Source organism: Trichomycterus rosablanca, chromosome 13 (assembly GCF_030014385.1).
Source record: "Trichomycterus rosablanca isolate fTriRos1 chromosome 13, fTriRos1.hap1, whole genome shotgun sequence".
Lineage (NCBI taxonomy): Eukaryota > Metazoa > Chordata > Actinopteri > Siluriformes > Trichomycteridae > Trichomycterus > Trichomycterus rosablanca.
This window is the reverse complement of record NC_086000.1, coordinates 29382143-29397861: the sequence shown is the minus strand read 5'-3', so window position 1 is coordinate 29397861 and position 15719 is coordinate 29382143. Positions and strand designations below refer to the sequence as shown.

Here is a 15719-nt window from a genome sequence, read left to right as displayed (position 1 = left end):
AGGAACAATGAGCGGTAACTGGATTTAACACTGTACAGAATTGCTCTATTTCTCTTTGAAGTGCATAAGCAATGCCTGAAGAGCATGCAATTCCCAAACCATCTCTCTGACCCACCTATCTAATAGGACTTTGTTAACATGCTTATCTCTCTGGCATACAGTAGACTGCACACACATTCTGTCATTATGCAGCCGTCTTACTGTATCTAATTAAACTCTTATCTACACTTTGATAGTCTTTTCTGCTCTGTGAGGTGAGATTCAATTATTTCATGAGATTCAACTACTCCATCTAATTCTTTCTAGTGATCAAACAAACCACAATCCTGGTTAAAGTATTTCCTATAGACTGAACTGCTCTTGTCCATTACTAAGAGAAAACTACTACTGGTGGAACATGCCATTTGGTAAATTAATTAGGTATAACTGAACTCAAAAGCATCCGATTTATGTAGGATTAATACAATACAGTAAAATGTTACCCATGTTTTTTTCTTATTCCATTTTTGATATATAGCCTAGATGCAGAGTATTTAAAGCACAAACCTTATTATAAAACCTTAATAAAATAATAATAATAAATACTTGCCCCCAAAACAACCTTTCTGGAAATGTTCTTCAATGGATTCCTAAAAGAACTAAACCCAAAAAGGTTCAAAACATACTCGATTGCTGATTAAAAGAAATCATTGGAGTAGCAGAGGCACACGAAATGGAACATAGGATCAACCGTAACATTAAAACCACCTCCTTGTTTTTACACTCACTGTCCATTTTATCAGCTCCACTTACCATATAGAAGCACCACTACAGAGTAGGTATTATTTAGGTGGTGGATCATTCTCAGCACTGCAGTGACACTGACATGGTGGTGGTGTGTTAGTGTGTGTTGTGCTAGTGATGCACTTGCATAATAAAGAAATAAATACACGCTATATTCACAAGTTGTCGGGAGCAGAACACTTTATTACACTTAATTAACTTCTTCTTCTGTACCGAATACCGGAAAGCTGAGTCGAGCCCCAAAGGGTCAAAACACACTCACTTCGTGTAGAAACGTCCATCAAACCATCGTCACGATACAACCACAGACAAGTCTGATACAATAACTACACCTTATCCCACCTAAAGCACCGCTGATCTACAATGTTTGCTGATGGAGAAATTCTAACCTACAATCTGACATTTACTGCCTAGTATGTGAGTGAATAAAACTCCCTTACAGTTTTCTCTTGTCCCAGCAGTTTTTAACATCAGTGGAACATGCCATTTGGTAAATTAATTAGGTATAACTGAACTCAAAAGCATCCGATTTATGTAGGATTAATACAATACAGTAAAATGTTACCCATGTTTTTTTCTTATTCCATTTTTGATATATAGCCTAGATGCAGAGTATTTAAAGCACAAACCTTATTATAAAACCTTAATAAAATAATAATAATAAATACTTGCCCCCAAAACAACCTTTCTGGAAATGTTCTTCAATGGATTCCTAAAAGAACTAAACCCAAAAAGGTTCAAAACATACTCGATTGCTGATTAAAAGAAATCATTGGAGTAGCAGAGGCACACGAAATGGAACATAGGATCAACCGTAACATTAAAACCACCTCCTTGTTTTTACACTCACTGTCCATTTTATCAGCTCCACTTACCATATAGAAGCACCACTACAGAGTAGGTATTATTTAGGTGGTGGATCATTCTCAGCACTGCAGTGACACTGACATGGTGGTGGTGTGTTAGTGTGTGTTGTGCTGGTATGAGTGGATCAGACACAACAGCGCTGCTGGAGTTTTTAAACACGTCACTGTCACTGCTGGACTGAGAATAGTCCAACCAAAAATATCCAGCCAACAGCGTCCTGTGGGCAGCATCCTGTGACCACTGATGAAAGTCTAGAAGATGACCAACTCAAACAGCAGCAATAGATGAGCGATCGTCTCTAAATTTACATCTACAAGCCAAGGTGGACCAACTAGGTAGGAGTGTCTAATAGAGTGGACAGTGAGTGGACACGGTATCTAAAAATTTCAGCAGCGCTGCTGTGTCTGACACACCACCATCATATCATTGTCATTGCTGAGAATGACCCACCACCCAAATAATACCTGTTCTGTGGTGGTCCTGTGAGAGTCCTGACCATTAAAGAACGGAATGAATGAGGGCTAACAAAGCATGCAAGAACCAGATGGACTACAGTCAGTAATTGTAGAACTACAAATGCATCTATATGGTAAGTGGAGCTGATAAAATGGACAGTTGGTGTAGAAAGAAGGAGGTGGTTTTAATGTTATGGCTGATCGATGTCTGGCATCTGGGGATAAGGGTAAAAGGGTGAAAAACCACCACCAATGCATGCAAGCAGTGAATGAAAACAGAAGGAGTAGCACGGTCCGCAGTATGTGCCATACACTAGCCTTTACCCTCCTTGGCCTGCAAAGCTTATAGTAACTGGCAGAGGTTGACCAAGTTATTACAGAATAAACTGAAAAGAGAAAAATGTAATGAATATAGATGCATCCAACATACAGTACAATGAAGTGAGTGATTCTGTCAGGCACCTTTCCAATCGGTCAAAGGTCATACATGATTGATGCATTCATTCGTGTAAGTGTGTGTGGGTAGGAAAGACTAAATGTGTCTATCTAGGGTTTTCTTATGATTCAATCAAGCCCTGTGTCTATTCTTATACTGTATTTAATCTGTTCTTTCTAACCAATTAGAAATGAACATGCATTAGAATATGATTCCATGTGTGAAACAGATAATTCAGAATTACTCTCTAATTGCCAGTGTGCTTAGTTTTTTATTAATAATTTACCACTGATTAAATTTAGACTTTTGTTTCCTGGCTCCTCATTAGACTCCATCATTGGTGAACCACATTCCTACCCAACTCATTATTCACGGCTCAATTCCACGAGTTTTAATCTCATAAGGTTGAAAAGAGGTAGGCACATTAACATTCTGATTGAGTTTTTTTTTTTTTCCTTCTCTTACCTTCCTCCCAGCCCTGAAAGCTTCCTCCTGTCATCCCCATGACACCATGATCCTCTGCCCACAGATCCATGGCGGGTGTTAGGCTCCATGCAAACTCTGCTTGGAAACTGCTGGAATCCTCTTGGCATAATATTCCCTTTGAAGAACACCCTGAACCTGTCAAGAAAAATACATTAAATAAAGGTTTTTAACAAGTCATGAAAACAGTAAAATAAGGAAAAAAGGGAGTCATGAGGTTAAAGCTCAAAATGAGTGGAAATACATTATTTAGTGTACAATGTCAGAAGAGAATACTTCAAAAAGAAGGTATTTATTCACAACTGACTGTTTTTTGCTTCATTTTTGCAAGTTGTAGTCTTTAGTTATGCCCCAGCAGTGCTTCAGACTCAAATTAATAGATATAGTCCCCACTATACGAGCATGGCAAAAAAAGGCATGACATATTTACATATTTCTTTACGTTGTTCATTTTACTGTTCATTATATGTGCATGTTAAGCACTTTTGTGGACCTTAGTGCTGTGTATATATATACCGATCAGCCATAACATTAAAACCACCTTCTTGTTTCTACACACATTGTCCAGTTTATCAGCTCCACTTACCATATAGAAGCACTTTGTAGTTCTACAATTACTGACTGCAGTCCATGTGTTTCTCTGCATGCTTTGTTAGCCCCCTTTAATGCTGTTCTTCAATGGTCAGGACCCCACAGGACCACTACAGAGTAAATCTTATCTGGGTGGTGGGTCATTCTCAGCACTGCAGTGACACTGACATGGTCGTGGTGTGTTAGTGTGTGTTGTGCTGGTATGAGTGGATCAGTGGATATTGCTGCTGTTTGAGTTGGTCATCTTCTAGACCTTCATCAGTGGTCACAGGGTGCTGCCCACGGGGCGCTGTTGGCTGGATTTATTTTGGGTTGGTGGACTAATCTCAGTCCAGCAGTGACAGTGAGGTGTTTAAAAACTCCAGCAGCACTGCTGTGTCTGATCCACTCATACCAGCACAACACACACTAACACACCACCACCATGTCAGTGTCACTGCAGTGCTAAGAATCATCCACCACCTAAATAATATCTGCTCTGTCGTGGTTATGTGGGAGTCCTCACCATTGAAGAACAGAGTAAAAACAGGCTAAAAAAATATATGACGAGAAACAGATGGACTAGTCAGTAATTGTAGAACTACAAACTGCTCCTATATGGTAAGTGGAGCTGATAAAATGAACACTGACTGTGACTGTAGAAACAAGGAGGTGGTTTTAATGTTAAGGCTGATCAGTATATAGATGAATGGATGGATGGATGGATAGATAGATAAAATCACACATTGGAGCGCAGTGCAAGCCCAATGCCATACATTGTCATCATGTTTTACAACATTTTTTTTGTACATCTATCAGTCATGAAGTTGTATTTTACTTTTTCTCTTTATTTGTAAAATCCTACACACCAGGATTAGTAGCTGCCGGCATTTATAAAAAAAAAAAATAAAAAATAAAAAAAAAAGCTACCTACAAGCCTACCTTAAAGCGCTCCTCAAAACCCTGTTCTGTTTCTTGTACCCTTACGCCACAGCTTATGGCTTATCTTCATTTCTCAGGACAGGCATCAAGGCCCTTTTCTGTACTAGCAGAAATGGCAAGACATTTTTCCTGGCTGTTTGAACGGCTTTTGATGTCTTTGAAAGACAGACAAAGAGCCACCTCTTTAATATGTACTAAACTGGGAACTAACCTTGCACTTAGCAACGTCTACATATAAAAATGAAAAAAACAATTATTTATGAAAGTTGTTTTGTCCACAGGAGGATGCTAATGCTCAAACGGGAACAGAGACGTGGATGAAGTGCTGCCACAAAGCTGGAAGGGTAAACAATCAGTGATTCATTCATATGCATTGTAACAGATAGAAGGAAAGACAGACAGACAGACAGACAGACAAACAGATAGACAGACAGATAGACAGACAGACATATTACATAGATAGATAGATAGATAGATAGATAGATAGATAGATAGATAGATAGATAGATAGATAGATAGATAGATAGATAGATGGGCGGACGGATGGACGAAACAGACAGACGGACAGATTAGACAGAGACGTGTTGCCACAAAGCTGAAAGGGTGAACAATCAGTGATTCTTATGTACAGTAAATGATAGAAAGAAAGACAGAAAGACAGACAGACAGACAGACAGACAGACAGACAGACAGACAGAGACAGACAGACAGAAACAAATAGATAGACAGACATATAGAGACAGACAAGATAGATTAGACAGACAGACATATAAGATAGATAGATAGATAGACAGACAGACGGATAGATAGATTAGACAGACAGACAAACAGATAGATAGACAGACAGATAAGATAGGCAGATAGATAGACAGACAGACAGACTAGATTAGACAGACAGACAAACAGATAGATTAGACAGACAGACAAGTTAGGCAGATAGATAGATAGACAGACAGATAGATAGACAGACAAACAAGATAGGTTAGACAGACAGACATAAGATAAGTAGATAGACAGACAGACAGGTAGATTAGACAGACAGATAAGATGGACAGACAGACGGACAGATTAGATAGATTAGACAGACAGATAAGATAAGCAGATAGATTAGATAGACAGAAAGATAGAGCTACTGAGTAGGCTGCCACGCAAACTTCACACAGAAAGGACCCAGACCAGTCCACCTGGGAATCAAACCCAGGACCTTCTTGCTGTGAGGCAACAGTGTTAGCAGACACTTTTTGATAAAAGCGTCTGCTTAATGGCATAAATGTAAATGTAGAAATGTAGAGTTTAGCTGCTGATCTAAGTGGATTGAAAGCCCAGGTGTTATATGAAAGAACCGACTCTGATGTGCTTCCCTCACTGCACTGTGTAATTACTCCTCGCTAAGTAAACAAGCACTACAGTGCAATTGTCTTGCTTCATCAGTGCTGTGCTAAAGTAAAGCGTATATAAAGTGTTTGACAATGATCGTTCTCTGCATGATTAACTGAGAAAAAGAACAAGCAAAGGCAGAGACACAAATCTGTCGAAACCCACACATTGTTTGAAACCCACTGTCGAAACCCACACAAAATACAGGAAGAAGGATATCTTAATAAGGAGGTATTTACCAGTGGTACAGTGGTACCTTGTAACTTGACCTTCCCTAAACTCAAATTCTTTGAAACTTGATGCACTTTGTGGAGAAATTTGTACCCTTAAACTTGACGTTTCCCTTAAACCTGACATGTTTAGCTTTTTTTTTTCTTTTTTTTTTTTCTTTAATTTCCAAATAAACAATGAACAGCCACTTTGTTCAGTGCTTGGCTTGAGCGTTGTGGTAAAACGTCAAAGTGCGCATATGAGATGAATCTGCATTTGTGTGGAATAACCGTCAAATCCACTATAAAAGCGTCAACATGATTTTCCTCACTGTTTCACTTTTAAACTTGTGTTATAGCTCAGAATGCTTAGAAATGGTAAGAATCAGCTTTTCCTAGTCTAAAACGCTTATCATTAAAAAAGCTTAGTGTAACTTAATGTATTAAAAGAACGACATAGGAACACTAAACTTCTCTTAATTATTACTGCTCATAAGTTCTCTCCACTAATGAAATTCCTCACTTGTTGTTTTAGTACAATAAGTCACGTTAAACTTTGTGCACTGCCACACTCTATAGGAAATATCGGCACAGCCAGAGCAAAAGCTACTTTGCCGCTTCTCATGTGAATGCACCTTTACTAAACAGAATACGGTATTCCAAGATCAAGCATCGCCACGATTAAGAAGCATAAGGAAACAATAAAGAAGTAAAGCTAAAGTGCAGGTATTTTTATATAGATTTTTTATTGTACTGTATTTTAGTGTTTTTATATTGTTTTTGTGTTATTTTCAGTGTGTAAGTGTCAAAAACAACCCCTCTATTTTACATTAGCCTAAAATATATGCAATTCCACGGGATTTTTATGGGAAAAATACCTTGAAACACATTTAAAACTTGACGCCACTCCCAGAACCAATTGACGTCGAGTTTCAAGGTACCTCTGTACTTGAAAGAGTGGGTCTTTTTTTGTAGACATGAAAAGTTCAAAGACAGGGGAAACTTATTCAACCATCAGGGTATCAGGGTGCAAGCACAGAGAAGAGCCTTGGTACCCCTCTTCGTTGAGTTCTATGGGGTGGATGAAGAAGGACCAGTCTTAAGATACAGAACAGTATTTGTTAAGTGCTTTAGAGTAGGTAAAGCTAGTCTTTTTTTTTTTTTTTTTTTTTTTTTTTTTGCTTAATAGCATAATAGGCGAGAAATCAGTGTTTGGAATTTAATGTGAACAGCCACACAAAGCCTATAAAAAAACTGGCGGCACTTGGGTAGACTATTTATTTATTTTATTAGAATTTTAACGTCATTTTTTACACACTTTGGTTACATTCATGACAGGACAATTTTGTATCTCCAATTCAACTCACTTGCATGTCTTTGGACTGTGGGAGGAAATCGGAGCTCCCGCAGGAAACCCATGCAGACACGGGAAGAACAAGCAAACTCCACACAGAAAGGACCTGGACCGCTTCACCTGGGGATCGAACCTAGGACCTTCTTGCTGTGAGTATGTGACTGCTTTTTGTATCAGTTGCAGAGGAAGACCTGGGAAGACCTTTTAAAGGGGAGTTGACAAGAGACTGGACAAGAATACGTATGGCTTCCATAGGAATTAATGACCAAATCGATATTATGTTGTATGGGATGAACCAGCATGATCGGGTCAGGTTAGCAACATGAGCTGAGATGGATAGCTGGCTAGTTTTGACGATTTTTCAGATGGTGTGATCTCAGTTTGTATTAAATGAGCTGACAAGATTTTGCAAGCTAAGTATTAAAGGTCGGAAGTCTGTGAAATGTTCAGCTTTGGCTTGTTTTTATACATTGTTTGTCAGAAGCTGCTATCGATTGAGTGTCCCAGTCAACAGTCCATGATGTGATCGAGGTCATCCAGAAAAGCTTGTGTTTGCTTAATGAGCTGGTCCTGCACAATGCAGCACATCTGACCCTGTTTCATGGCTGTCCGCTGGAGGAAGTGGCTGCTTTAAACCCCTTTATTAGCAATTCCTTCACCCTAACAGGAAGAGTTGTGAAATAAGATAATTGCCAATATATACACTGACACGGCAGCTAAGAACCAATAAAATCAACTTTTTGGGGGTTGAAAGATCTATGCGCCATCATGTAAAAAACATGACCCAAATTCTACAGGTTAAAAAGACAACAATAAGCCGCTCAGGTGGCGCAGCGGTAAAAGACACGCGCTGCAACCAGAGCTGGATTTCGAAGGAGCATCGTTTCGAATCCAGCTCTGCCTTCACGGTCGAGGCTGGGCGGCTATGGACAACGATTGGCCTGTTGTCCGGGTGGGGGGCGGGACTTGAGACCGTAGGGGATGCTCTATCAGGAACGGGGCGGTTGCGCCCTCTGCTGGCTGGTTGGTGGCGCCTGTATGGAGACGGGAGGGAGTGTGTGATCCTCCGTGCACAGTACTCTGCCACGCTGCACTCGTCAAGTGTGGGTGATAAGACGGTCGATTGGCTGTGCACGTTTCGGAGGAGGCGTGGAACGGCCTCGTCAGCCCCAATCAGGAGCAGGAATCCGCACTAATGAGAGGATGATAGATGGGACGAAATTGGACGTGCTAAATAAAAAAAAAATAAATAAATAAAAAAAAAACAATACTTTTTGGTCTTAAGAAAGAGACCAAACTATGTGCTACTGTATTAAACAGTATTTGGGAGCCGCTCAGTTGGCACAGCGGTAAAATACGCTAGCACACCAGAGCTGGGATTTCGAATATGTTGTATCAAATCTCCGGTTGGGCTGGGCGGCCACATGAACAACAATTGGCTGTTGTGAGCCGGACCAGGGTTCCTTATAACTGGTACAACTGATGGCACCTGCCCAGAGTTGGGGAATAATGGGGAATAATGCTGATCAGGGTGTGGCTCTCTGTGCACAAGGCTGATCTGCATATGAACTTGCCTCATGCAGGTGAAAAGATACAGTCGGTACTGCACACGTGTCGGAGGGGCGTGTGTGAGTTGCGAAGCTCCTCGGTCAGCAGTGAAGGGTTGTATCGGTAGAGGTGAAGCGTAATGCAACCAGGGTAATTGGATACAACTAAATAAGGGGAGAAAAGCTGGGGGAAAAATATTTGATTACTGTGTGTGTGAAGTGGGGGGTTGACAGGGCCCCACCTTAAACTTAAAACTTAAAGTAGAGAGATAAATACGTAAGTAAATAAATAAATAAATAAATAATACAGCTGTGGCTGCAATAAATTAAATAACCACTTTACAATTATGAAAAATCCAGTTTTAATATTCTTGTTAATAATAATAATAATAATAATTATTATTATTATTATTAATAATAATAATAATAATTATTATTATTATTATCAATAATAATAATAATAATTATTATTATTATTATTATTATAATAATGAATACTAATACTAATAATAATAATAATAATAATAATAATAGAAGAGGGTCTTGAACTATTCATTATTAAGCAGATAAAGGAAAATAATTCAACTAGCACTGCAACACATTCAGCATGTCATGCAGCTCAGTCATGCTGAAATCCCAGTGAGAAAACTGATGACTTATCAAATGACTTAGGACAGAGGTTTTATTGCCCATTTATTCTCATTTACAGCCCTCATTGATCTAATGTCTTAATAGCATACACTATAATAGCATAATAATAGTCTGCTAGAAATCACTTATTAAAAACTGTCCATGATTGTTTGACTGCAAGAGCTTTATTAAGAAAGAAAAGTCAAGAACAGTCATTTGTTGTATGGGGCAATCCAATGTAGACACAATTTTCCTTGGTAAATCTGGTGATTAATTGTAGCCAAATTTATCACCATCATAGGTAAAATTCACCAAATAAATGAAGTTAAATGCAAATAATGACAAAGCACAAAGAGTACAACTGTCAACAGCTTTAGTTTTCTGCTCAGATGTGTATTATAGAAAATAAATGGGGACCAACACAACGTCTGACGATTCTCAAAGAAGTCGACAGCTCAGATAAATGATTCCCCAGTATAAGGACAAAGCAAAAGCCAGATAAAGCCTGAAATTAAAAGGAAAGTAATTTATAATCATTTCTTCTGAGGTTTCCCCATCATAAGCTCTGCAGAATCCCCGGTCAGGTACCACCCACACCTGGAAAAAAATATGTCTAGCAAATCAACATTTTGCAGTTTTAGGAAAGTGAAAGGAAATGGAGGTGCAGGAAAAATCTGCTAAACTATTTATCTTTTTACCTCCTACCTTACAAAAACATGCAGAGAAGGGATTTCCAACTCTAAACTGCTCCTAGGTGTGAAAAGTAAATGTGTTGCTCCATAGTGGTTTGCAGCCCTTTCCAATAATAACATTTATTTATTAGGATTTTAAAGTCATGTTTCACACTTTGGTTACATTCATGAAAGAACAGGTAGTTACTACAAGTTTAATGCCAAACACAGTCATGGACAATTTTGTATCTCCAATTCACCTCGCTTGCATGTCTTGGACTGTGAGAGGAAACCGGATCTCCCAGCGGAAACCCACACAGACACAGGGAGAACATGCAAAATCCACACAAAAAGGACCCGGACCGCCCCACCTGGGGATCGGACTCAGGACCTTCTTCTTTGAGGCGACAGTGCTACCCACTGAGCCACCGTGCCGCCCAATAATAATAATAATAATAATAATAACAATAATTAATAATAATAATAATAATAATAATAATAACAAACAAAACAACAACAATAATAATAATAAAAATAATAGTAATAACAATAATAAAAATAATAATAGTAATAACAATAATAATAACAACAACAACAATAATAATAATAATCCACAACCATGTCCAGAGTTAAAAGGTTAATTAGAAAAAACAATTAAAATGACTATTGTTATTATTATTGTTATTATTATTGTTATTATTATTATTATTATTAATATTATTATTATTACTGGATTGAATCAAACAAGTAAAAAATGTCTCAGTGACTGACTATCAGGATTTGTGGTTTCAGAGGGGCAAGTTTAAATGTCAGAAATGGCTGGAATTTGAAAGTACCCTACTACTACTACTACTACCACTAATAATAATAATAATAATAATAATAATAATAATAATAATAATAAACCTGCTGTGACCATTCCAAAATTATTTAAAATGTAATGTTTTTTTACTACTACTACTACTACTAATAATAAAAATAATAATAACAACAATAATAGTAATAATAATAACAATAATAGTAATAATAATAATAACAACAACAATAGTAATAACAACAACAACAATAATAACAATAATAATAACAATAACAGTAATAATAATAACAACAATAGTAAAAATAATAATAATAATAATAACAAAGGAAAAAGAGGGTACTCATACTGGACTGGCCTGCCTGCACTCCTGACCTGTCCCCAATAGAGAATGTGTGGACCAATGCACACCTTAAGACTTGTTTGCAGGAAGAATGAGAAAAATCACATTAAACACTTCATTGCTTGGTATCCTCTGTGCCAGAACATCTTTTTTATGTGTTGTTAGAAGGAATGGCAACAATACAAGGAAGTAAAATGCTTTATTGTCCCAACTTTTCTTAATGTGTTGCAGGCCTGAATTGTAGGAATTGTCGATTTTAACAAACAAAATAAAGTTTTGCGTACAATAAAACTCCCTATACAATCTGGTTAAACTTTGCTAGAAAACATAGCAAATGTTGCTATATAGCAGTAACATAGCAGTCGGTTGTACCTAGAGGCTTAAACAGAACTCATTCACTGATCTCAGTACACAACACACAGCCAGGCAATTAGACTCCATGAATACTAATGCAGACACCATAGTGGTTGGAGGGTATCTCAACATAAGGGTTGTGACTATAAAGCACTGGTGGGACCTGTAAACTACACTGGCAAGCAGCCTTTATAGGTCATAAATTTCCAAATTTAAAATGGCAAATAATTCCTCTTGCACTTAATGCTCCCCTCAGATAAGAGCAGATGATTAAAGCGTTCAGATCAGCCAAGATCAGGGTTATTGAGTAGGTATACCCGTGCCAGGTTAAACCCCATTTGTAGCAATTGACAGAAGCTCTAAACAAAAGGCGTTAATCATACACCTGCATAAAGTATTATTTATTCATATATTTTACAAGTGGCTGTGATGGGTCTGGGCAGACGTTCAGGTGGCACAGCAATCCAATGCCAAGATGTCTAGCTTGAATCCCAGGCTGTACTACTGACCTTGGTGGGTGCTCAAACAGGTAAAGCAGGCAGTGCCTAAAAGTAGGGTCAAATGGGCCTCATTGCCTCTGTACAATTGCTACGTCTGTCCACTGGTCAAGTCAAAATTAGGGCTGCCAGGTAAAGTTCTGTATGTGGTAGGTGACAGGTATTCACATGTACACTGATCAGCCATAACATTAAAACCACCTCCTTGTTTCAGCTCCACTTACCATAGAATTTTGTAGTTCTACAATTACTGACTGTAGTCCATCTATTTCTCTACAAACTTTTTTTTAGCCTGCGTTCACCCTGTTCTTCAATGGTCAGGACCCCCACAGAGCAGGTATTACTTGGGTGGTGGATCATTCTCAGCACTGCAGTGACACTGACATGGTGGTGGTGTGTTAGTGTGTGTTGTGCTGGTATGAGTGGATCAGACACAACAGCGCTGCTGGAGTTTTTAAACACCTCACTGTCACTGCTGGACTGAGAATAGTCCACCAACCAAAAATGTCCAGCCAACAGCGCCCCGTAGGCAGCGTCCTGTGACCACTGATGAAGGTCTAGAAGATGACCAACTCAAACAGCAGCAATAGATGAGCGATCGTCTCTGACTTTACACCTACAAGGTGGACCAATAGGTAGGAGTGTCTAATAGAGTGGACAGTGAGTGGACATGGTATTTAAAAACTACAGCAGCAGCGCTGCTGTGTCTGATCCACTCATACCAGCACAACACACACTAACAAACTAACACACCACCACCATGTAATTGTAAATAATACCTGCTCTGTGATGGTCCTGTGGGGGTTCTGACCATTAAAAAACAGGCTGAAAGAAGGCTAAAATGTATGTAGAGAAACAGATGGACTACAGTCAGTAATTGTAGAACTACAAAGTGCTTCTATATGGTAAGTAGAGCTGATGAAATGGACAGTGAGTGTAGAAACAAGGTGGGTTTTTTAATGGTATGGCTGATCAGTGTATTGTCTAAGCAATTGAAGGTGAGTGTATTGTCTCAGCAACCTTTTGATTACTAGTCCAGTAGGGTACCTGGAGGCTACAAATGTCGTAAATGGAGACTAAATTGGTAAAAAAAAAAAAAAGGGGGGCAGGGGGGGGGGATTGAAGGAAAAAAAATGTTGATTAACGATTTTTCCAATGGTGTCGACATTGTATAAATGTTACTAGTAAATCTAAAATGACTCATCCCCTATTCCAGTGATTTATCACAGCTGTAATGGTCGGTTCATTGGCCATGCTGCTCTTGATCTGGACTTGGTGGCGTCAAGGACCTGTAAAGAGAGTCCGCTCCGGGTTAATGAGCCTATAATGTCAAAGTGACCTCGACCTCATTTATCATGGGATTCAGAGCTCGGCTACCTCACCTAGTCAGGGGTCTCCTGGAACACAGCCAGGTGTGCCCGCTTTCTGTCTGGAATACAAATAACCGTGTTTTCTTTTAGCAATACTACCGGGGTTTGCTGTGAGAGCAACAAAAATAATTGCTCCCCTGATTTGCATATGGGACTGCTGAGGAGTTGCATTGAGTATCTGTTGCAGTGCATACCAAGGGTATGGAAGCGGAGGCCTTATAGCTTTGCTAACCGATCAGCCATAACATTAAAACCACCTCCTGGTTTCTACACTCACTGTCCATTTTATCAGCTTCACTTAACATATAGAAGCACTTTGTAGTTCTACAAATACTGACTGTAGTCCGACTATTTCTTTGCATACATTTTTAGCCTGCTTTTACCCTGTTCTTCATAGGTCAGGACCCCCACAGTACCACCATAAAGCAGGTGGTACCATATATTTAGGTGGTGGATCATTCTCAGCACCGCAGCACCGCAGCAACATTGAAATGGTGGTGGTGTGTTAGTGTGTGTTGTGCTGGTATGAGTGGATCAGACACAGCAGCGCTGCTGGAGTTTTAAAATACCGTGTCCACTCACTGTCCACTCTATTAGACACTCTTACCTAGTTGGTCCACTTTGTAGATGTAAAGTCAGAGATGATCACTCATCTATTGCTGCTGTTTGTGTTGGTCATTTTCTAGACCTTCGTCAGTGGTCAAAGGACGCTGCCCACGGGGCGCTGTTGGCTGGATATATTTTTGGTTGGTTGACCAGCAGTGACAGTGAGGTGTGTCTGATCCACTCATACCAGCACAACACACACTAACACACCACCACCATGTCAGTGTCACTGCAGTGCTGAGAATGATCCACCACCCAAATAACACCTGCTCTGTAGTGGTCCTGTGGGGGTCCTGACCATTGAAAAACAGCATGAAAGGGGGCTAACAAAGCATGCAGAGAAAGAGATGGACTACAGTCAGTAATTGTAGAACTACAGTGCATCTATATGGTAAGTGGAGCTGATAAAATGAACAGTGAGTGTAGAAACAGGGAGGTGGTCATAATGTTATGCCTAATCGGTGTATATCCTTCAACATTACAAGACTAATCACCAGACCATCAGACCAGGCATAAACATGTCCATTGTTTGCTCTTTGGCCATTGGACAGGAGTCAGCATAGAGAATCTGACCGGTCTACAGCTATACACTCCCCTAGGCAGCAAGCTGTCATGCACTGCATGTTCTGACACCTGTCTATCACTGCCAGCTTGAACTTTTTAAGCAATTTGTGCCACAGCTCTTCTGTAGGATTGGACCAGACAGCTTAATCATTGTTCCCCACACTACATCAAAAGGCCTTGGACGCCCATTACCCTGTCAGCGGTTCACCATTTGTTCTTTTTGGAACACTTTTAGTAGGTACTCAACAGTGCATGTCGGGAACACCCCACAAGACCTGCTGTTTTGAGGAGTCACTGATAATTTGGCTTGCTTAGATCCTAATGTATGTCAGGAAAAGCATTTTCCTGCTTATAACACATCAATGTCAAAACTGATTGTTGTTGAGCCGCTCAGGTGGCGCAGCGGTAAAAAGACACGCTGCAACCAGAGCTGGATTCTGAGTACCTCATATCGAATCCAGCTCTGCCTCACCGGTTCGAGGCTGTGTGGCTGTATGAGCAACGATTGGCTGGTTGCTCAGTTAGGAGCTGGGACATAGAACCGGATGTGGATTACGACCTCTGCCGGCTGATTAGAGGCGCCTGCACAGAGATGAGGAAGAGTGCCCTTAGGGTGTGTCTCTCCGCATGCAACTCTAGGTGGCGCCAAACTTATCAATGTGTGGGTGGCAAAGATGCATCCGGCTGCTGCCCATGTTTCGGAGGGGATATGGGTTAGGGCAGGTCAGGGCAGGGTTCGGCATAGACAGAGAGGAAGCACGATGCAAATTGAACAATTGGATGAGCTAAAGGGGGAGAAAAAGGGAAAAAAATAAATAAACTGACTGTTGTATGCCCACAGATGTCA

General features: G+C 39.7%; 1 protein-coding gene across 1 annotated transcript in view; it reads right to left on the bottom strand.

The window, feature by feature from the left end:
- The window catches only part of alk (ALK receptor tyrosine kinase), a 711395-nt gene that overhangs the window by 372286 nt on the left and 323390 nt on the right, over nucleotides 1-15719 (bottom strand). The window contains exon 4 of the mRNA XM_063006743.1: nucleotides 3007-3162. Coding sequence (XP_062862813.1) covers nucleotides 3007-3162 — 156 coding nt within the window. The remainder of the gene's footprint in view (nucleotides 1-3006; nucleotides 3163-15719) is intronic.